At 40.9% G+C, this 21,830-nt stretch overlaps 1 protein-coding gene across 1 annotated transcript in view; it reads right to left on the bottom strand.

Moving 5' to 3' along the window:
* Positions 1-16,295, bottom strand: part of ITGA8 (integrin subunit alpha 8) — a 150,620-nt gene extending 134,325 nt beyond the window's left edge. Inside the window, exons 1-2 of the mRNA XM_042476792.1 lie at positions 16,066-16,295; positions 9,153-9,277 (exon numbers count right to left, since the gene is read on the bottom strand). Coding sequence (XP_042332726.1) covers positions 9,153-9,277; positions 16,066-16,241 — 301 coding nt within the window. The 5' untranslated portion in view covers positions 16,242-16,295. The remainder of the gene's footprint in view (positions 1-9,152; positions 9,278-16,065) is intronic.
* Positions 16,296-21,830: the final 5,535 nt, after the last annotated feature.

The raw sequence follows: 21,830 nt of genomic DNA, 5'->3' as shown, positions 1-21,830 counted from the left end.
TTTCTCCAACATTCAATTTTTTTGTGAGGGGATCTCAATCTTTAGTTCAATCCCATTTACAAAGAGATCTGAAACAAAGTTGAAGGCTTTCATGGCTGGCATCCATAGTTTTTTGTGGGGTTTTTGGGCTATGCGGCCATGTTCTATAAGAGTTTATCCCTAACGTTTCGTCAGCATCTGTGAAGCATTCTCTGCAGATGCCAGCCACAGATGCTAGTGAAACATCACGAATGAACTCTTATAGAACATGGCCACATAACCCGAAAACCCACAAAAAACTAAAGATCTGAAACGTTTTGTAAATTCTTATGCAAAATGGACAAAATTAAAATCTCAGCAACCTACACTGACCAAATTCATTGCATACAACTATTTCCAAGATTTAGAAGATCATTCCTTCCATTTAGCTTTTAATGATATGGATCTTGTGTGGAGAAAAAAATGATGACAATCTTAATTCAGCACCACAAATGTGGCAATACACAGAGACTGAAAGACAGATTTTTAAGAGCTAAATATTCAAAGTTTTCTGCCTGAACCTGCCAGTTTTTCTTTGTCCTATACTGACTTAAAAAAAAATCCCAATACCTCAGGTTTCTTCTGTTGAATTTATGAAGTGATTTTCAAATTTTTGCAAGTTCTTTAAAAACCCATTCCAACTGTAATTAAAGAAAAACATTTCGTGTTGCTCTCTAGTTACCCCTCCTGGCCAGTTTAAGGATTACAACCTGACTACAGAATTGTCAGAGATGGGTTTTATTTATTTATAAAAACATTCTGCATAATATTCACTCTCTAAGCTGAATCATCCCCAAACAGTAAAATTTCTTTTTAAACCCATAATTAATATTCTTTCATAAAGAAAAAAAGAACACGTAGCAGAAGAACAAAAGTACCACTATACAGTTCAATAAAATAACCAATACATGTGTACATACAAAATTAAGCAATTTGGTGGCACAAAATATGGTGACAACCACCAACCTGTTTTTGAAAAGAGCCTTCAAATCAAATGTCCCTTCAAATCAAGCCTGTCTATCTTGGCTGCTGCCACATTGCAAAAATAAAGAAAATTCAACATCACTTTAACTTCCATAGCTCAATGCTAGAGAATTCTAGGATTAGTAGTTTGGTGGGGCACCAGAGCTCTCCAACAGTGAAGACTAAATATCTCACAAAACTATACATCCCAGAATTCCATAGCATTCAGTCATGGCATTTAAAGTGATGTCAAACTGCTTTATTTCTGCAGTGTGGATGGAACCGTAGTGTTTCCTCGGCAAGATTTATTCTGAGGAGGTTTGCCACTGATTTTCTTTAAGGCTAAGAGAATGTGGTTTGCCTGCCAAATGGGTTTCCATGACTGAATGGGAATTAGAATCCTAGTCTTCTGGAATCCCTTGTCAAAACAACTACACCACTTTGACTCGTAGGCAAATACTGAACTTGGAAAAGTTCCTTTTTTTTGGACTATGACTCATAGAATCTCCCAACCAACATGGACACTAGAGACAAAGTAAGATCATTCCTGACCATGCCGGCTGGGGGATCCTGGGAGTTGTAATAATAAAAAAGAGTAAAGTTTACAAGCTTTGGAAACATGGAAGAAGTAAAAAAGAGCTCGCAATATCTACTACATAGTTAGGATGGCTCTATGCTGCCTCTAGGCTGAGAGACAATACCAGTTGTTGAGAAACAACAGCAGCGGAGGGCAGTTACTGTCATGTCTTCCTTTCTCTGGTTGGCCCAGTGGCAAAGAGGATGCTGAACTTGATAGCCTTTTGGTCTGATCAAGCAGAGCTCTTACATTGTTGCATTGAAATATCTGGGATCAGGCCTACTTAGTGGTTTCAGCACCAATAAGTCCCTGTCCCATGTAACAACCTAATCTATGTCAGGTGTAATGGTCACATAAAGATATCAAGATACCACTAGGTATATAAAGGTAAGGAGTGACTCTCCTTAATGAACACAGTGCCCTCAGTCCCTTGTTAAAACCAGTTCATACTTTCTGCAGAAAACAAATTTGCTTGTTGCTTCTCTCTGGCATGTCCTTCAGTGAGCAGCTTTAATACTTGAAGAGAAGACACATTCTGTAAACATCTGGTACATTCTGGCTGTGGCTCCCCCACATACCAAGGTTTTGCAGCATATGCCTCCATATGTGTCCCATTCTCCCTGCAAACTCTATAGTGTTCAACAAGAGAGAGAGAAGCAGTACGTAAGCAGAACGTTTGTAAAGTCTGAATTGGCCCGCAGACAAACATTTCACCCAAATGAAACTCAACTGCAGATTGTTATTCCCCCACAATTTATTGTAGGCTATTTTCTTATGCCAGCCAAGTATGTCCAAGAAGGTTCTCTGGTTTGATGTTAGGGTAGTATATCCCTGGATATACATCCTACTTTACAGAGGACAGTCCTCTGTTTGAAAACTTGTCAAGGGACCATCTTCTGTTTGAGGGTGTTCTCTATTAAAAGTACAGTATGAACAGTTACATTTGAAATCAATTATTAACACTTATGAGTCCGATGTCCCCAAATTGGTACTTACTATTACTGTATTTCTTTTTCATTGTTAGTTAAAGTAACAATTTATTTTCCATTTCTCGTTATTAGAGCTACTAGACTTCCTTTTTCAAGAAGAAGTATCTAAATACTACAAGCCTATGCTATATATATATAAAAAATTCCTCTTGCCCACCTCATTGTCAGCTAAAACCCTAGAACAGAGCAAGAGGCTGAAGCACAATCCAGTACTAAATCCATCTCTCCGCCTCTACCATACAGTGAGGGAGATGAATAAAACAGTACAATACAATATATTGTAACTAGAAAAATATCATTAAAGCTGCTGAAAAAATATCATTAAAGCTGCTGTCTCTTATTAAGTTACAACTATGTTACCTTCACTGTTGGAGAAAAGAATTACAAGGAACTAGTTGCTTACAGCCAGTTACTCATTGCTGTGATAGTCTGTATCACCATACACAAAGGAATCCTGTAGGAACTGGGAGAAAAAAGTTTGTAACAGAAGCTTTTATAGATTCACTCCTGATTTGCTGCATCTCATGAAGGAGACTGAGCCACTGTTTGCACTGGCTAGGACAAGGGGCAGCCCTGAGTCTCCTGGCCTCTCAGCTGCTCCTGCCCCTGTTAACTCAGCAAACCAAGCAAAATAATACATGCAACTGAGTGAAGGGTTTATGGACTAAGGAAATGAACCCAGTGTTCAAGTAAAGCAATAAGAACATAAACATTGCTACTGATATTTTAAAGCTTGGGACGTGGAAGAAATAAAATCAGCCAACATGTCTAACGGAAGAGAGTTCCTTATGGGAACCAGGATTATAATTGAGATGTGGAGGATGAGGCTGGTTTTGCCTACTTGCTATTGCTACATAATTCATTTTAGAATCAGAGGCAGCATTCCTCTGAATTAGAGCTTTGAAAAGTTACTTTTTGGACTATAACTTCCAGAGTCTGATCATTCTGGCTGGAGAAGTCTAGGTTTTTTTTTTCTTTTTTGGTTTTTTTAAAAAAAATCCTGTCTTTTAGCAAATTTTTGAATGGCTTTAATTCTATCAATTTCGTAATAGCTTTTTGAATTTAATTAGTGTGTGTATTACTGACATTTTATCTGCTTTGTAAGCCTCTTTCAGATGAGCCAGCTTGGTGTAGTGGTTTGAGTACTGGAATATGACTCTGGAGATCAGGGTTTGAATCCTAGCTTGGCCCTGGAAACCCACTGGGTGACCTTGGGCAAGTCACACTCTCTCAGCCTCAGAGGATGGCAATGGCAAACCCCCTCTGAAGAAACATGCCAAGAAAACCCCAGGATAGATTCGCCTTAGAGTTGGAAATGACTTAAAGGCACCTAACACCTACAAGCCTCCCTGAGTCCCAATATTGGGCTATAAAAAAGGTGGGACATAAATTACTAAGAAGATTATAAGGAGGAGGATAATTCTACAGTTCAACAAAAGTGATCCCCCCCAAGCTCAGCTTTGAATACCAGTTGCTCTCAGCTGGAGGGGTTCTTGAAGGCTGATTATGACAGGAAGCAGGCTTGTGGTCTAGACAAGCCTTTGGTCACATCCAGCAGGTTCAGATCAGGAGCCACCATTGATAAACTGTGATCACAGAAGCATAGAATCATAGAGCTGGGCCATCCAGTCCAACCCCCTGCCAGCAGGAATACACAATCAAAGCAGTTCAACAGATGGCCATCCAGTCTCTGTTTAAAAACTTCCAAAGAAGGAGACTCCACCACACTCTGAGGGAGTGTGTTCCACTGTTGAACAGCTCTTACTGTCGAGAGGTTCCTCCTACTGTTTAGGTGGAATTTTTTTTTTCTGTAGCTTGCATCCACTGTTCCATATCCTGATCTCTAGAGCAGCAGAAAACAAGCTTGTTCCATCCTCAATGTGACATCTGTTCAAATATTTAAACAGGGCTATCATATCACCTCTTAACCTTCTCTTCTCCAGGCTAAACATCCCCAGCAACTTAAGGCATTCTTCATAGGGCATGGTTTCCAGACCCTTCACCATTTTGGTCACCCTCCTCTGGACAAGCTCCAGTTTATCAACATCCTTTTTGAATTCTGATTAATTTGACTTGACATCGCACTGTGCAATGCTTCACTGGCAGCATCAGCTACACCAACTCATAGACATGACCCCATAATTTCAGACTCGCAGAAGCCTTACTATGCCCCTATATCCACTTGTAGTCATGTTGGAATAATTTTAAACTATTGCAAATCTTACAACAGAATTATTGTTACCACTTTTTTCTAAAAGTCACTTGCAGTAATTTTTTTTCTTTCTCACAACTGCTCTGTTGATTGCATGTCATTTACTGGTGGCAATGGAAGTGAGGAACACATCCAAGTGTGCTGTCCAGCCTTCTCACATTGAAAGATTACAGTTCGCATAAAATATATGAAAAGCCATCTTACTGGAGGTGGAAAGAGAGCTATTCCCCATAAACATGAGATTCTGTTAAAATAGTCCTGCATTTAGCATTTAAGAATAAGCAAGAGTTGAGGATCAAACAAGTAATGTAGCTCATGATCCTAGACTTCTTCTCCTTTCCTGAAGTGTAATCCCTTTTTACATAATGATCATTAATCACTTTTGTTTTTTACTATACAAAAATAAATTACTAGAGAGACAGAATATGAATTTATGTTGTTTTTTTAACAATTAGCTTCTTGAAGTGCCGACTCACAACACTCTGTTTTAATACAGTATTCTTTCTTCCCCCACTCATATGGTTTTGAAGGTCACACCCAAAACTTTGATATTAACAAACTTCAAGTCTACAAAATGCCTGCAATATTTGAACTAATTCCAATCACATTTTTCCTTTTAAAAAAATTAAAACCAGTTGGATTCCATTCCCAAATTTTAGTCTTCAATAACTTGGATATCATGTTGGCTGGGGAGCAGGGTAGTCAGAGGGACAGACTATGATATAAACATTGAGCTTTTCAGTTCAGTGTCACCTAACTTTTTCCCTTGTATGACTCTGATGAGCAACATTGCAAGCATTTTTTTTTAATTTAAAAATTTTCACCCAGACATTGTAACAAGGGACCTTCAGAACAGGTCATTAAGTAATTAAAATATTACATGAGACACAGCTGCAGATAAAACATGATTTGTATTTTGGTGGACGAACTGGAAAGATGTGATGCTAAAGGCTATCCAAAGCACACTGCTGTCCCTGTTGGTGTTGTCTTGCAAGGCCTACAGTGAGCTCAGGGGAAACAGTCCTCCATTCAGAAACTAAACTGCCAATCTGGAATGGATGAAACTGTCTCCTTGCCTAAGTCAGATGGAATGCAGTTCCTTACTCATGCCTTGGAAGTGACAATAACATTGTCACAGTGGTTTTCATGTCAGTAGGGTGGTGAGTCTACTTTGGCCTTTAGTCTGTTTTAAGGAAAGGGTGCAGCACCTCCAATATCTAATTTACAGTCTGGGTTAAAACCCATTCATTATCCATTGACATAAAGTAGCCACCATTGGGAAGGCTCAGAGAGAGTCCAGTAGAATGCAAAGTTGAAACATCCCCCACGGTTCGGCAATGTTACAGTATTAGCAATGCTCTCCTTACAAGGCCTGGAGGAACGATGCTGAGTGCCTTCTTTTGCCCCAAGAGATACTGTATATAAGTAATGTTATACATGGGGCTTTCCTTGAAGATGACTCTTGAGTATCATACAGCCACCAAAAATTTGACTAATACAGCTAACTAGCTCCCTATTCAGTTGTAGGTTCAGTTCAAGCCAATTGTACTTAACTTGAAGGATCTAAATGGCTTGGGACCCAAATGTTATCCCATACCTTCAAGTCAATGGTGACCCTGAGACAACCTATCATGACGTTTTATTGGCAAGATTTTGCAGTTGGATTTGCCATTGCCTTCTTGTAAAGCCAAGAGAGTGCAACTTGCCCAAGGATACCCTATGAGTTTCCATAGCTGAGCAGTGGTTCAGTACCTGGTTTCCTTCAGTACCTGGTCTCCAGCACTCAAGCCACAATGCCATGCTGGACCAAAATACTAGAAGCTATTTGCTTCATTTCCCATACTTCTTTTCCCCCTCTATCAATCTACTTGTTCTTTAAACTCTGATTCTGTAGGCTTTTCCCAGGTGCTCCCTTTATTGGCGGTATTTACAAACCAAACCAATTGACTTTATTGGCAGTGACACTGTGACCATAGCATGCTCTCTGTAAAAGGGTTATCTGGCACAGACTTTTCTCACAAGTCCCTTGCCCCATTTCACTTTATTATAAATGTTTTCACTGTTGAGGGTTGCATGTGCTGTGTTACTGTTTTATAACAGCAATCAATATTTCCTTCTCAACAAGAAAAAACCCAAAGAACCCACACAGAATATTTTTGAATACCATTTTCTTGTTGTAACATGAAGTTTTCTTCATTCAATGTTTCCCGCAGATCTGGAGTGGGAAAAAGTCTGAAAACAGATGTGTGCAATCTGCTTTGTTTTCGAGTTCTCCAAGGTCTACTAATGGAGCTAGGTGAAAAACAGTAGCTAGGGTGGCATCAGCAGACATAAGCTTAGAATAAAGGAGCAGATTGTTCCTGAACAAATACTCAGATCAGGAGTTCAGTTTTGGTACCATAACAGCTTTTACACTAAACTCAACTCCTAGTCCTCCCCCAATTGATCTTTCATTACTCCAAGGGTCTTTATTCCAAGAATCTAGTTTAGAGAGCAAAGGGAAAGGCTTCATTATTCATCAGCTCTAAAGCAGAATTTACATCTACAACACAGAGTTGCTGATCTAGTACAAAATACCTAGTGTCCTACATGAACATCCTGATCTAAATGTGAGGTTATATAGATCTCAACTTAACTAGCTGAGAAAAATACTACAGATTTAAAATATCCTATCACCTTGCCAAACCCATCTCCCATTTGGATTTCTGTGTCCCTGTTATTGTGCTCTCAGAGAACATTTATGGCACACTTATAAGTCTAAAAACTGCATCTGTACTTGACAAATTATAAAATAAGTGGAAGAAAAAAACTGCTTCTTTATTGGTCATTACTAGAGATTGTATATAGCATAAATACTCTAAAGGTGCCATACCCTGTCTGACCTTGGAAGCTAAGCAGGGTCAGCCCTGGTAAGTACTTGGATGTGAGCTCACCAACAAATACCAGATGCTGTGGGCTATATTTCAGAGGGAGGAACTAGCAAAACCACCTCTGAGTATTCCTTTCCGACTTAAAGACACATACACATACATTAGAAACACTGCACTGCTCTTTAAGACTGAGCTCTCCATGGTCTCAGAACCATTTCATATAAAGAATTTACCTTGCAATTCGTGGCTGATTTGTTTTTTACAATTCCAATTTTAATTATTGCATTATAATCATTTTTATTATAGACTTTTTAAAAAGAGGTTTTAAAAACCCACAACTATTTTATGTGCTGCAGAGGCAGGTCTCATTACTCAAGGTACTGTTTATTTATCTAGACTCCACTTTGTGCCCTTCAGGGCCTCACTTATTTGTCTGCATAGAGAAGCTGGATTTCAATTCCTAATTCCTCACTTCCAGAGCTTGGGAACATTACTTTTTTGGGCTACAGTTTTCAGAAACTCCTCTGTTGAATGATTCTGAAGGCTATAGTCCAGTAAAGTAACTTTTCCAAGAAGTGTGCCTGAAGGAGATCTCTCCTGGGAGATGCCAGTGTATTCAGTGTAGTCTTACCAATTTGGCCATTTTTGCCTCCCACTGATGTTTTCTGAAGCCACTGTTTGTAGAAATCAGGCTGCATATACTTGAATAATACTCATGAAAGCATCATGAAAGTCAAACTGAGCTTGATGAATCATAGCACTCCCCTTTAAAGATTCAATCTGTCTAAATGAAAACCTTTCAATCTTAAAGTTTCAGAAGACACCAGCACTGAATGGTTTTCCAGGCCATAAGGGGAAAACAACAGAAAATATAAACAGCCTGAATTGTCTCAAATGTGTTTTCTCTTTAATTAAATAAAAACCATCTGTTGGAGGGGGTGGGGGAGAGAGGGGTTTGAAGTGCATATAATCCACATTGTGCCTATACTGGTTTCCACCCAACCTCCATTATTCTGAAATAAAGTTCTTCCTTTCTGAAAATCACTGAATAAGTAACACAACATAACTTCTGCCCCATGCAAATGGAGAGAAAATCCATTGGTCAGAAGTGCTAAGCAATAACTATAAGCAGATTTCAGCCTTAGAAAAAGGAACTTGTTATGTCAAACTCAAAGATAATTGTAAAACAAGCCACTCACACACACCAAGTATCCCAGTGTAACCATAGGGTAGGAAAAAATCAGGAAAATATCAGACATCTTAGTTAAGGTGTAGCATTTAAGTACAAGCCGTAGTGGTCTGTGTAGTGGTCAAACCATTGTTATTTCCCTGAGGGCCATTAAACACTTTCCCCACAAAGCATAGGGATTCAAACATCCAAGAGTGGTATTTCTTCTTGGGAGCTGCAGACTTAGACCAGATAAACTGACACCATTGGAGAAAGCATCCTACCAGCTCACATGAGTGGAACAATCCTACCAGTGCTAAAGCCATGCAGATCAACCCAGAGCCCATCCACTTACTTGTGTTATCAAAAGGGATCTGTTTACACTCAGCAGCAGGCCAAGGGCAATAGTAGACCGCTCCTCCTTCCACTATATCTGGCTGTGTTGTATTGGCTTTAGGAGCTCCAACAAGGACGCTGACTCTGCAAAACATTCAGAAAAGTTTGTGAACAACAAGAATGAATCTCATATGCCAATGTTGGTTGCTCAAACTTGGAAAAGTTGTGTTTTTCTGCTGCATCTCCCCAACCCAGTGGCCTGGCTTGGGAGTCGCAGCCCAAAAAGTAACTTTGTCAAGCTCTGGTTAGTTGTTTTGTTGGGAAGACAATTGCTTGCAGAGTGATAATCAACCAGCTATTGAACCCTTATGAGCACACAAAAATAAACTAATAAATGACAGAGGTTAATAGTGTAAAATCATTTTCTACACCTTATTCTTCTGTATGTTTTCAAGGACAAATAAGTACATGTGGTTCCCATGCAGCCAGAGCAGTGTTGGTTATGGGTTCAATAGCACAAGAGCTGGACCTAATTATTATTTAAATCTCATTTTCTGCACACTCTTCCTGAAAACCTGTTTGCTCGCAGAGGCAGTTCCTGGGTAAGGACATCAGACTGAATGGTAACAACAGCTTTTGCTCACAACCTTTGCAAGTAGATCTGTATTTCAATGCAAATATATCTTCCAAGAAAAAGCCAATGTTTCTAGGCTCTATATATCTAAAGCACTCACTATCCAGTCCTTCTCAAAATTATATGTAGTGCATCTATTCAGAGTTACAGCCTGTTCTGGCCCCAAAAGTGAACACGTGTGTATGCACACCTTCAGGTAACCTGTTGACCTATGGTGACCCCATGAATTTATGGGGGGGGGGGTTAAGCAAGAAAAACTCTGAGGTGGTTTTGGGATTAAATGCTCTTCTGAATTAAATGCTGTTTGGGAAGGAATGATACATATTGTCAGCAAATATATTCACTGACAAAATATCTAGATGATCCAAAATTACCAAAGTAATTGTATGCAACCTGCTCTAAACACTCTGAGATGCAATATGAATACTATAATATTGTTTGTTTATATTGTATTGCATTGTATTATTGATTACTGCAGAAAGGATACCACACACCTAGAGATAATGGAGATCTCCACAGTATGGAGATCTCTTCAGTAAAGGAATAGATAATAGAGATTTAATTTAGCATAGATGGATAAATTGACCACTCTATTGAGGGAGAAATCAGTGGGTGAATTTGTAGGGGAACCTTTCCTACAATTTATACATGAAAGAAGAGAAAATATTATGCTTGGTGGTTTCTAGATTTGATCTGTGAGCTGATGGTTTACTCTTCCAAATGTACATATGATGTTTGAGTAATTAGGTTTAAAGGCACCTAGGTACTACATTAACACCAATGTTAAGAAAGCAGGAAATCAAGTATATGCCTAATGTTCTTTAATGTGAATATTGTGCGTGTTTATTGTGGAATTTGTTTGGAGGGAATGTATTTGGTTGCATCTGCACTGCAGAAATAATGCCGTTTGACACTGCTTTAACAATGGCTCTATGTGCTGTAATCCTGGAATTTGTAGTTTGTTGTGGCGCTAGAGTGCTCTGACAGAGAAGGCTAAATATATCCCAGAACTATAAATCCCAGAATTCCATAGCATTGAGCCATGGCAGTTAAAGCGATGTCAAACTGCATTTTTATTTCTGTAATACAGATTGGAACTTTTGTGTTATATATGTGTATCTTGATTGGGATGCTTGTTATTATTAGTATATCAATATTTTTAAAAATATTATTCTTAAATATTAACACTGCTGCAATGTATGACAGTAAAGACATATGTCTTCACACCATTCATTGCTAGTTTTTTCCTGCAGAATGTCACAATGCTAGCAGAGTAGATAGCTTTTTAAAAAGGGATTCACTGAGGACAGGTCTGTCAAAGCCCATAAAAGCTAAAATGGGAATATCTTTCTTTAAAAGGAATATACTACTTATCAGATGATGCAAATGAACAATCACAGACTGTGTACTGCTTGCAAGCTGTTTACAGGATATCTGCTTCATAGACAAACTTGGCTCTGCTAAGCAAGGAAAGTCTTATGATTTCCAGAACAGTGAAATTGGTCCTTGACATGCAGATATTTTTAAAACAACGGTGAAGAGCCATAAAAGCTGGAGGCAGACAAGAGACAACAAGGTTCCGGATCCAACTAATTGACAAGGATACTCCATACTGAAGTCTATTGGAAATATAGAAATGTGCAATCACACTTTGCCCAATAGATTATGTGTTTCTTGGTGGCAACAGGGGTTGAGCCAGGCATCTCTTTATTGGCTTCCTTGCTCTTTTCCTGCCTTGCTTTCCTAATATTCTCAAATTTCACCTCATTACCTCTCACACACCTCTCCCCTGTGGCTGCTGGTGTTTCTCATATCACTGAGACAGAGAATCTGCTCTGGGTTTTAGCACATGCTTTAAAGGATTTATCCAAGGTGGTGGACCTACAGTATTTTAGACACAGGGTTCAGCACCATGGATAGTTCCTTTACAATCTGGAGTAACTCTGGAGATAAGGTTTGAGTCCCCACTAGAGCATAAAAACCCAGAGTGAACTTGGCAAGTTAAACTCTCTCAGCCTCAGAGGATGGCAATGGCAACCCCCCTTTGAAGAAACTTGCCAAGAAAACCCTATGGTAAGTTCGCCTTAGAGTCACCATAAGTCAAAAATGACTTGGGGACACATGACAACAACAACAACAAAATCCTGGAATAGACTCACTTATTCTCCCTCATTTCACACATGAAAACCACAACATATAAGGCCAAGCAACATCATAGTGTGGTCAAGATGGCAAAAGTTATTAACAAAGAACACACAATAGGATTGGTTGAAGCAGCTGACTTTTATCTGAGCCAACAGACAAAATTCCTTTCCATCTTCTCCCTTCTTTGGACTTTAGGAGGCAATTGCCTGCATCCTGTAAATAAATGGATATTAAATCCATGACTATCCCACAAGAGCAGGATTGTTTTCGCACGACGTCACCATTATCCTGGCATTATCCCGTGAATATAGCAGCAAAATCGCTCCGCTTTTCATCCATGCGACGTTGTCTGAAAACAGTCCCAATCTTGCAGGATATTCACAGGATTTAATGGTCATTTATTCACAGGATGCAGGTGCTTGCCATGTGATAAAGTCCTTTGCTGATTTAATTGCAGAAAAAAGCAGGAGAAGAGAGAAACTGGGACAATTTAAAAGCAACTGAAAAAGTGGGATGACAGCAGATTAAATCAGTACTGACTCTTCCAAATTGGGAAAGTTGGAGGTATAGGCTCATGGCAATACTGATGCATGAATGCCACAAAATCCTAATATCTCCCTCCCTCCCTCCCTTCCTGTCATATAGCCATTGGTAGCAGACCCCATCTTTTATTTCTCCCAGACACCTATCGCTGTAATAAAACTCCTTTTCACTGAAGACAAGTTAACCATCAACAAACAGTAGATTCCATATCAGCTAACAATGGCCAACTGTTTGTTGCTGACTTGTTAAAGCCATCTGTAACTGAGCAGTGGTAGAACGGTGCACTAGAGAACAGTGCATCATCTCACCACTGCTTACCTATAGAGGCTTATTTAAGCATTCATCTTAAAAAGAACTTTTAATTTTGCATCCACTCTGCCAATCTCTGGAGCAGCCTGCCCAAGAACTTAAGAAAACAGCTAGGCAGGTAGATGCTGTTTTGCAGTATAATAGGGCCCAGTTCCATGTCTCAAAGTCATACTAGGGCCTCCTCAATATAGGAATTCCTCTGCCTGAGGTGAAGAACAAAGGGCTCTAGGAGTCCTAATAGACCACAAGTTGATCATGTGTCAGAAGTGTGATGCAGCGGCTAAAAAGGCCAATGCAGTTATAGGCTGCATCAATACAAGTATAGAGTCTAGATCAAGGGAATCAGTATGTAAAGAGATCTTGTAGCACCTCAAGATCTCTCTACATACTGATTCCACAGACTAACATGGCTATATCTTTCAATTCTAGATCAAGGGAAGTAATAGTGCCACTCTATTCTGCTTGAGTCAAGCATCACCTGGAATACTGCATCCAGTTCTGGCACGACAATTAAAAAAGGATGTTGACAAGCTGGAGCGTGCCCAGAGGAGGGCAACCAAAATGGTGAAGGGTCTGGAAATCATGCCTTATGAGGAGAGACTTAGGGAGCTGGTTATGTTTAGTCTGAGAAGGGATGGTTAAGAAGTTTTATGATGGCCCTGTTTAAATATCTGAAGGAGTGTCATATTGAGGATGGAGCAAACTTGTTTTCTGCTGCTTTAGAGAATAGGACACGGAACAGCTGCAGTACAGGAAAAGAGATTCCACCTAAACATTAGGAGGAACTTCCTGACAGTAAGAGCTGTTCAACAGTGGAATACACTTCCTCAGAGTGTGGTGAAGTCTCCTTCTTTAGAAGTCTTTAAACAGAGGCTAGATGGCCATCTGTCAGGGGATGCTTTGTGAGTTCCTGCATGGCAGGGGGTTGGACTGGATGACCCTTGTGGGATCTTCCAACTCTATGATTTTATGATTCTATGATTCTGCACCAACAATGGTATCTTTTGTTCACCACTGTAACTGATGGCAGCAGGGGCTGCAGAGATGGTCATTAGAGGCACACAGCTCTGCCTTTCAACATTTTGCTGCAAACCCCTCTCTACCCAGCGTCTACCACCTGGTGTAACCACCTCATTCTGCCCAATGCAGGACCAGCCCTCAGTCAATGTGACCAAAAAACCACCCAGAAACATAATATGCTTCTTTGTATAATGCTTTCAATGGTTCAAATAACTAGCTAAATCCTATTCTTGGAACCATCATGTAAGGAAGGTACAGGAATCAGGAGGTCCTCCAACTGTTCGACTGCAACTCCTAATATTCCTCACCACTGCGTATCTGAAAGCTCCAAGGACTTGCAGTCCACCAGCAACTGGAGAGCTGCATGATTCCTACCCCTGGTATAAGGTAAGTTAATATTACTATACTCCATATTGTATGGGGTAATAGCGTACCTAATGCGTTAACAGCAAGAGTGGGGATCTAACTTGGCACATCTAGATTCACAGCTCAAGTCATTTGTTCATTATGTTCAGTGCATAGGTCTTGCCCCAGAAGTGGCTACCCAGACATCATCAACATCTTACTCCAAGTCATCATTCACCCTACACTATAGTTCACAAGCAGAGCACAGCTAGCCACACTGACCATCAGTATGACTCCAAAACTAAACAACTCATTTCCAAAATATGGAGACTACTGTTTTCTCTCCCAAGAATGCCTCCTCCCCAAAATCCTCAGATACAAGAATCATTCACTGGCAATTTATGTGTGCAAATCAAACATAAAGGCTGTCCCACGGACTTGGTACACACATGATCAAGCAGACAATAATCAGACAGAGAAATCGAACTATGGGCATGTGCAAAGTCGTACTCTAGGCTCATCAAAGCAGTTGGCCCAATACATTCGATCCCAGCAATTTATCACTTCTCTGAAAACCCACTGAAGTCTAAGGAGAGAGGTGAACAGTCCTTGTGTACCTTTCAAATTAGGCAGCAGCAGTTTGATTTCCTGTCCAGTTAAGACACAGTTACAGACTTTAGTTGCATCAGTTGCAGTAGGGCTGTATCTGCAGAAATCCAATTTCCGCTAAGTTGCTGGAAGTGCTATTAAAATGTCACTAAAGGACCGGCGCATACACACCTCTCTTGCTGTGTCCCAGCCTCAAAGAGATGCTCCACTGAAAGGGACAGACCCTCTCAAGAGTAGGCAGCATATTTTGAGGAGAGGCTACATCAGCTTTAACCCAGGAGCAGAACTCAAGAGATTTGCGGAGGATGCCAACAATGTCCACCTGTCGCAGCTTTAAAGACTTTCCCTACTTTACTAGAAAATTGTCGTTTCTATTGACTTCAATGGCAGTAAAACCTTCATCAGTCTGTAGACTTGGGGTTTATGATTTGACTCCTGAGCTAAGGACCTGCATACATTGCCTATGAACCACCAGACAGATAAAAAGGAGAAGGATCCATTTTATTGTCTGTGCGACTGATCCAGGCGCATAGACTACAATAAATGGCTCTACTGAATTCTCTAGGACTATATGTAACAATTGGAACTTGATTTGTATGGTTTGCAAATACCACATACACACTCACTCATGTATATATACTACCACTATCTTATCTCTGGATTCTGTGGAGCATCTCATGGATCAGTGGTCCTCTCCCACCGCACTCTTAGCAAAAGCCAATGTTGGGAATCCAATCCCACTGAACTCAGCCCACTGGCTTTGCTTTACTTTACTTTCCTCCCAATATAATGGACACAGAATCACAGCCTCCCAGAAGGCTAAGCATTTTGTTGCTGCTGCTGCCTTCTTTCAAGTCATTTCTGACTTATGGCAACCCTAAGGGGAAAGGTATCGTGGGGTTTTCTTGGCAAAATTTGCTTAGAAGGGGTTTGTGTTGCCTTCCTCTGAGGCTGAGAGTGTGTGACTTGCCCAAGGGCACACAATGGGTTTCCATGGCTGAGGTGGGATTCGAACCCTGGTCCCCAGAATGATAGTCTGATGCTCAAACCACTACACCACACGTTCTCTCAATATACATTTAGTGGGCAGCATTCTTAACTCTTTGTCTGATTCTTTGCTATGGAATTCTGGGAGTTGGAGTTCCATAGCAAAGAGTCAGACAAAGAGTTAAAACGAGACCAAACCGGGTTATATCTCTGCAGTGTGGATGCAGCAACATACATATATATAAGTGTCAATGCCCTTTTGGAACAACCCTTTCCGGACCCAATGTAGGACGCGTCCGGGAAAAGGAGGACTCAGCAGAGGGTCTCGAGGGCTACTTACGCGTCCGGCGCAGGGCTGTAGAAGTCGAGGGAGTATCCGAAATAGCTGCCCTCCGGCCCCGTATAAAGGGCCACTTTGTCCCGGTCCAGGTTGAAGGCGCGGAGGAGCGGGGCCAGGAGCAGCAGCAGAGGCAGGAGCCCCAGCCCCCGCCAGCGACGCCGGCGCCGGGCCCCCATCCTCCGAGTCCCGCAGCCCAGCAGCAGCAGCAGCCCTCTGCAGCCAGCAGCCAGCAGGCGAGCCCCGACTGCCAGCTCTCCAGCAGCGGAGGAGAGAGGATGCTTCAGCAGGCGCCCCCTGCTGGCCTTCGCGGAGGAGGAAAGGGCAGCAGCAGCAAAAGGAGGAGGAGGAGGAGGAGGAGGAGTCCGGGGAGGAAGGGGCTGCAGCTGCTATCATCGCCACCACTAACATCATCATTAATCAACCCCCCGGGTCACTTTCATCACCATCACCATCCCACCCTCCTCCTCATCCCCTCATCCCCACTACCACCATTATTATCACCCCATCATCACCACTAGCCCACTCACACTTTCATCACCACCACCACCATTATCACTATCCCACCCTCCTCACCCCCATCACCATCCCATTATCCACCATCTCCCCACCACCACCATTATCATCACCCCATCACCATCACCACTCTCATCACCACCATCTCCACCATCACCTTCATCACCACCCTCTGTTTTAATGTTGTAATTTAATTCCATTTTCATTGTCAATTTTGTTAGCTTTTAATTGTATTGTTTTTAGACTGTAAACTGCGTTGAGTCTCAGTTTGGGGGGAATAGCAGGGGACAAATCATCACCATTGCCATCATCATCATCATCATCCTCATCATCATCATCACCCCCCACCTTTTCCCCAAATTCAAACATATCCATGTTAATCTGGAAAACCACTATGCAAAAGGCCCTTGTAGCAGCTTTGAGACTAACTGAAAGAGAGAAGCTGGCAGCATGAGCTTTCCTAGAGCTAAGCCTATTATTCCTCATGCTCCCAGCTTCTTTCTTCCAATGGTTTGGAAGATCCTCACTTTAGCATTTAGTTATATTTTTGCTTTTTAGGATCTTGTCCATTTCTTTCTCAGCTGCTCTTCCCAATCCTCACCTTCTTTTAATCTCTTGACTTCAGTCTCTGGCCTGATCCAAGGTATGGGAACTCTTTGACTATTTTAATTTTCTCATTCACTAGGATTAATTAATCTAGATCTTCCATTGTCATTCCATGGCATACAACCATTAAAAAACACGTTTAAAAATCTGCAAAATACAAAAGTTAAAAGGTAAAAAGTTAAATCAGAAAAAATTAAAACCAGGTTAAAACATTTATTAAAATCCACACAGTCACTAAAATCCACAATAAGCAATATCCAGTGCATTGTGTAAGATGGGGCTTTACATCATATCTTGTCAAATGTCACATTTACAATAGAAAAGTCTTTGCTTATCTGGGAAAAGAAAGGAGGGAGAGAGCCAGTCTAACTTTTCTGGCGGGGCAGCCACTGAAAAGGCCCTGTTCTGCCTTTACCTGTAGGACACCGTATGTCTTTAGACTGTGTTCCATAGGATAGTGTGAAAGGGCAGCAAAATGGCTAATATCCTTTGTCATTAGTATAGTGTGACCTCTACATTCACTGGAGTGAGGGGCACAGGACCCCCATGAAAGTGGGGGAAAATGCAAATAAAAGAACACTACTTTGGTTACCTGAAAGAACACCTCTCTAGGAATTTCTAGACTTTCTAGCACAATGCTATGGTCAACATCTGCCAGATATTGACCATAGAATCACACTGGAGGACCTACAAATGCCTACAGAAGTGTTTTCTTTAGGAATCTCTACATCCTTCAATGCGATTCTCTGGTTACCTTCCAGAAGTGTTGCACAGGAGGCCCTAGAGTGCCATTCTTGGAGAGAGAGGATATTAATCAAATCTGCAAATAATAATCCCCAAAATTGAAGCTGCAAATGTAAAGGGCCCACTGTACATTTGTTCTGTTAAGGGTTGGGGGAGGCAATGATGGGATTTTTTCTGGCTTGGTTGTTCAGATAACTTACCTGGTTCTGAGTTATAGAATTATAGAGCCAAAAGGAACCACAAAGGTCATCCAGTCCCCCACCATGACAACTAATGCACTCCTGAAAGATGCCCATTCGAACTCTGTTTACAGATTTCCAAATGGAGAGTCCACCACCCTCTGAAGCAGTGTATTCCATTGCTCAACACTGTATGTATCTGGAATAGGGTGAGTGAGGGACACCAACACTGTCTGTTCCTCTGTCTCAGGCAGCAAAACGTTTGGGGGCTGCACTGGATCATACTCCACTGTCATTTGCCCTCTACAGTTTTAGAGTGTGGCCATGCTGACTGCAGAATTCTGGGAATTGTAGTCTCCAAAAGAAAGTGTTTCAAGCTTTGCAATCTCCACCCACCCCAACAGATGTTCACAGAGTTGCCTCCAGTTCACAAAAGCTAGTTATGCCAACTTAATTTTTGTAATCTCTTAAAGTGCCGCAAGCCTGCTTTCTCTTACGCTTCTTCACGTAACAGCAGTTATTTCTTTTCATCTCTTGAAATGCCCCAGGGCTCAAATTTAGGCCAAGCAGAATAAGGCAGCTGAGTTTCTTCCCTTCCTCCCAAATATCTCTAATGTACAGTACATTCTTAAGGACTAGCTTCTCTTGTAGCTCTGACAAGGACAAAAACAAAAGCAATGAAAAGAGAAATCTTGAGGAATGAACTGTGAACATCCAGGGGAAAGGAGTTTGGGTTTTTTGATTTCCCTTTAAAGCCCGAAATATCGAAGGGTGTGTATATTAGCAGCCCGAACTTGTGAGCTTCAGGAGGAAGGACTTGGCCGCATCCAACAACTGTGAATGAGAGTGAATTTATTTCTAAGGTTAAGTAACTTGCCCCTAAGCTGTCAGCACCAGCTTGCATTGGCTTCACTACATTTGACTTTTGAGAGCTTCCTATCAGCTATAGTGTGAAGTGATACATAATCATATACTGGGAACTTATCCATAGAAGCCTTTCCGATTCAAGATCAGAGAAGTATGGGCGCTCAAGGAAAATTTGAAAAGTTACTTTTTCTTTTTTAAAAAGCAATTTGTTACTTTCACTGTTGCAAGCCCCCCCCCTCCCAAGTGCAATTATTTACAACTGCACTAAACCAGCCAACATGTTGAAATACAACCTGAAGAGCATCCCCATAGAATTTAAAGATAATGTGAAAAATAAAATTGCACAATTAAGTCTAATTGACCGGGAGCCAGATAAACTCTGGACTGAAGCCAGGGACATTGTCCAGGAGGAATGCAAAAAGACACTGTCTGTAGTCAAAAAGAAAATGCCTCAATGGATGACAGGTAAAATTGTTGAAGTAGTTAAGGACAGATGAGAAGCAAAAGGAAAAGGGAGAGAAATAGAGTCAGAACCCTGAATGCAACTGATTGGTGACTTATACTCAAGGATACAAAGTACTATAATAATAAGTGTCAAGAAATAGAAGGTGACAACAACAACAAAGAAAGGAAGAAAAAGAGACCTTTTCCACAAGATCAGAGAAATCAAAGGGAAATTTAAATTAAAACTGGGGGTTCTCACTGACCACCAGGAGAGAAAGCCATAGCCCAGTCTGTAAGAACTGAGCAGGGCTCTTGATGGTAGGGGGACATGGAGGTCTCCCATTCATGGAGTTGCCATAAGCTGAAGTCAAGTTGAGGGCAGTTATCAACAACAGCTACAATGTTTTTAAAAAAACATTCTTTATATATATATTTTTGCAGGGTCACCAAGAGCTGGCAGAAGGCCTGGGCTAAGATTCATGATTGGACCCTCCTCCTTAAGTTCAGCAACAAACATTATAGGCACTCTCTGGGCTGTTGAGATACCAACATTGTTTTTTCTTTCAATGTATTGGCCGTAGGAGTCTGGTCCCTGGGGAATTTGTCCCCTGGTCCCCTCTCCTTAGTCCCAGTTTCCCATTTCTCAAAAGTAATGTAGTTACTTTAAAAAAAGAAGATACAACATACTCCTCTCATCTGCCATATCATTCCCTGAACATCCACAAGACAGCATGAGGCCTGTGCATCATATGATAGTCCTCATCCTCCTCAATTTAGTGAGGCCACTATTAAGCAACTAAAAAGTTACAGCAACTAGTAGTTCTCTGTATGTTGATTGTACTGCAACTCCCACCAGTCCTACCCAGAATAACCAGTGGTGAAGCATGTTGGGAGCTGCAGTCCAACAATACATGGAGAGCTACATGCCAACAAATTCAAACAATATAGTATAAAATCACAAGAAAACAATAATAGGAGAACATGAAATCAATCCAGCAACAAAAGGTAAAAGTAATCAGATAATCAAATTAAGCTAAAATGAATGTAGCAGCAGATATAAAATATTGTAAAATATAGAATCACCTAAGTAAATCTGGGATGCTGTGGTTTTGACTTGGCACTGAAAAAAACCCCCAATGTAGATGTTGACTCTCTCTGTGGAGGGCATGACAAATAACTACCATAATGAAGCAAGGCCAGATGTTCAAATGTTAGAAGACAGGCAAATCTGGGTGGATTGGAGTATTTTTCACCTCAGCACTTCTCCCAGAGGGATCCACCAGGATGCTCAACGTTACCAAAAGTGATATTACATCACTTCCAGTTTTATTTTTTGGCTGATTTAGTTTGGCTATTTAGGGTTTTTAAAGCTGTGTGAGGGGTCTTGAGAAGTCACACTGCTGCATTTTTTCAGTTCTGAGCCACAAGGTGTGTGTTTAGGGGGGGTGTTTTTTTGGGGGGGAACCACCCCAAAAGATCTGGGGGCTTTGGAGGACTTCAGAGTTCACCAACTGGGCCCACAGGATGCATGCTGCCTGCAGACTCCACTTTCTCTATCACTGAAGTAAATGAATATAGGAAAAGAAATCGGGGGGGGGGGGATGGAATTGATCACTTGTGAAACCCTTTGTACACTCTTGTTCATGAAGTATGGCACTAAACCAAGAGTGCAATGCTGCCATCTGGCTAAGGCATTTGACTGATCACTTAAAGAGTGTGGAAACATCAATGGTTTGGGAAAGTACTTCCCAGAATCTCGTAGCCAGCAAGACCACTGGCCACATTGGTCTAGGAATCCTGGGAGCTATCGTTAAAAATAAAGTTTCTGAAATCTGCATTCCTTTCTTTGTATTGTTTACTTTACCCTTTTCTCACTTTCTTATTTGGAAATAATATGTGGAAATAAAAATGTAATATTTTTCCTTCTATGGTACATCATGGCATCATCAACATCACCACTATTATTCTTAATAACAAAGCTCAACTTTTTTGGGGGGGTGTTTAATCTACAATTGTACTATTGCAGACACATCAAGAGCTCAAGAGAGGAAGGAAAGAACTATTTTAACAGTGAAAGGAACAGAAGTTTTTAACTGGCTGTGTTCTCTGTACTTTTTTGAGAGAAAGTCCTGCAATTTTTCTATTGCTTGTTTTTTGCAGGGGCATGGGAAGAATAGAAATATGAATCAAAAGCAGCAGCATTAACCCTGTGCTAGAAACAGAAGGAAATTGTTATTCATCTTAAGAAAGTCTGTAGTTGTGAAATATGAAGTGGCAGCTGATCATGAACCTTTTCTGCTCTAATCTTGTGCCCTGAAATAAAGCAGGAAAAGAAACAGTGTCACTTTCCTCCTGTAGAATTGCCGTAATGAAAACTGTTATCTCTCTAAGATCGCTTCCAGTCTGGCCAGG

Source organism: Sceloporus undulatus, chromosome 6 (genome assembly GCF_019175285.1).
Source record: "Sceloporus undulatus isolate JIND9_A2432 ecotype Alabama chromosome 6, SceUnd_v1.1, whole genome shotgun sequence".
In the NCBI taxonomy this organism is placed as follows: domain Eukaryota; kingdom Metazoa; phylum Chordata; class Lepidosauria; order Squamata; family Phrynosomatidae; genus Sceloporus; species Sceloporus undulatus.
Note: the sequence above shows the minus strand (reverse complement) of the source record. Positions and strands in the feature narration are given on the sequence as shown.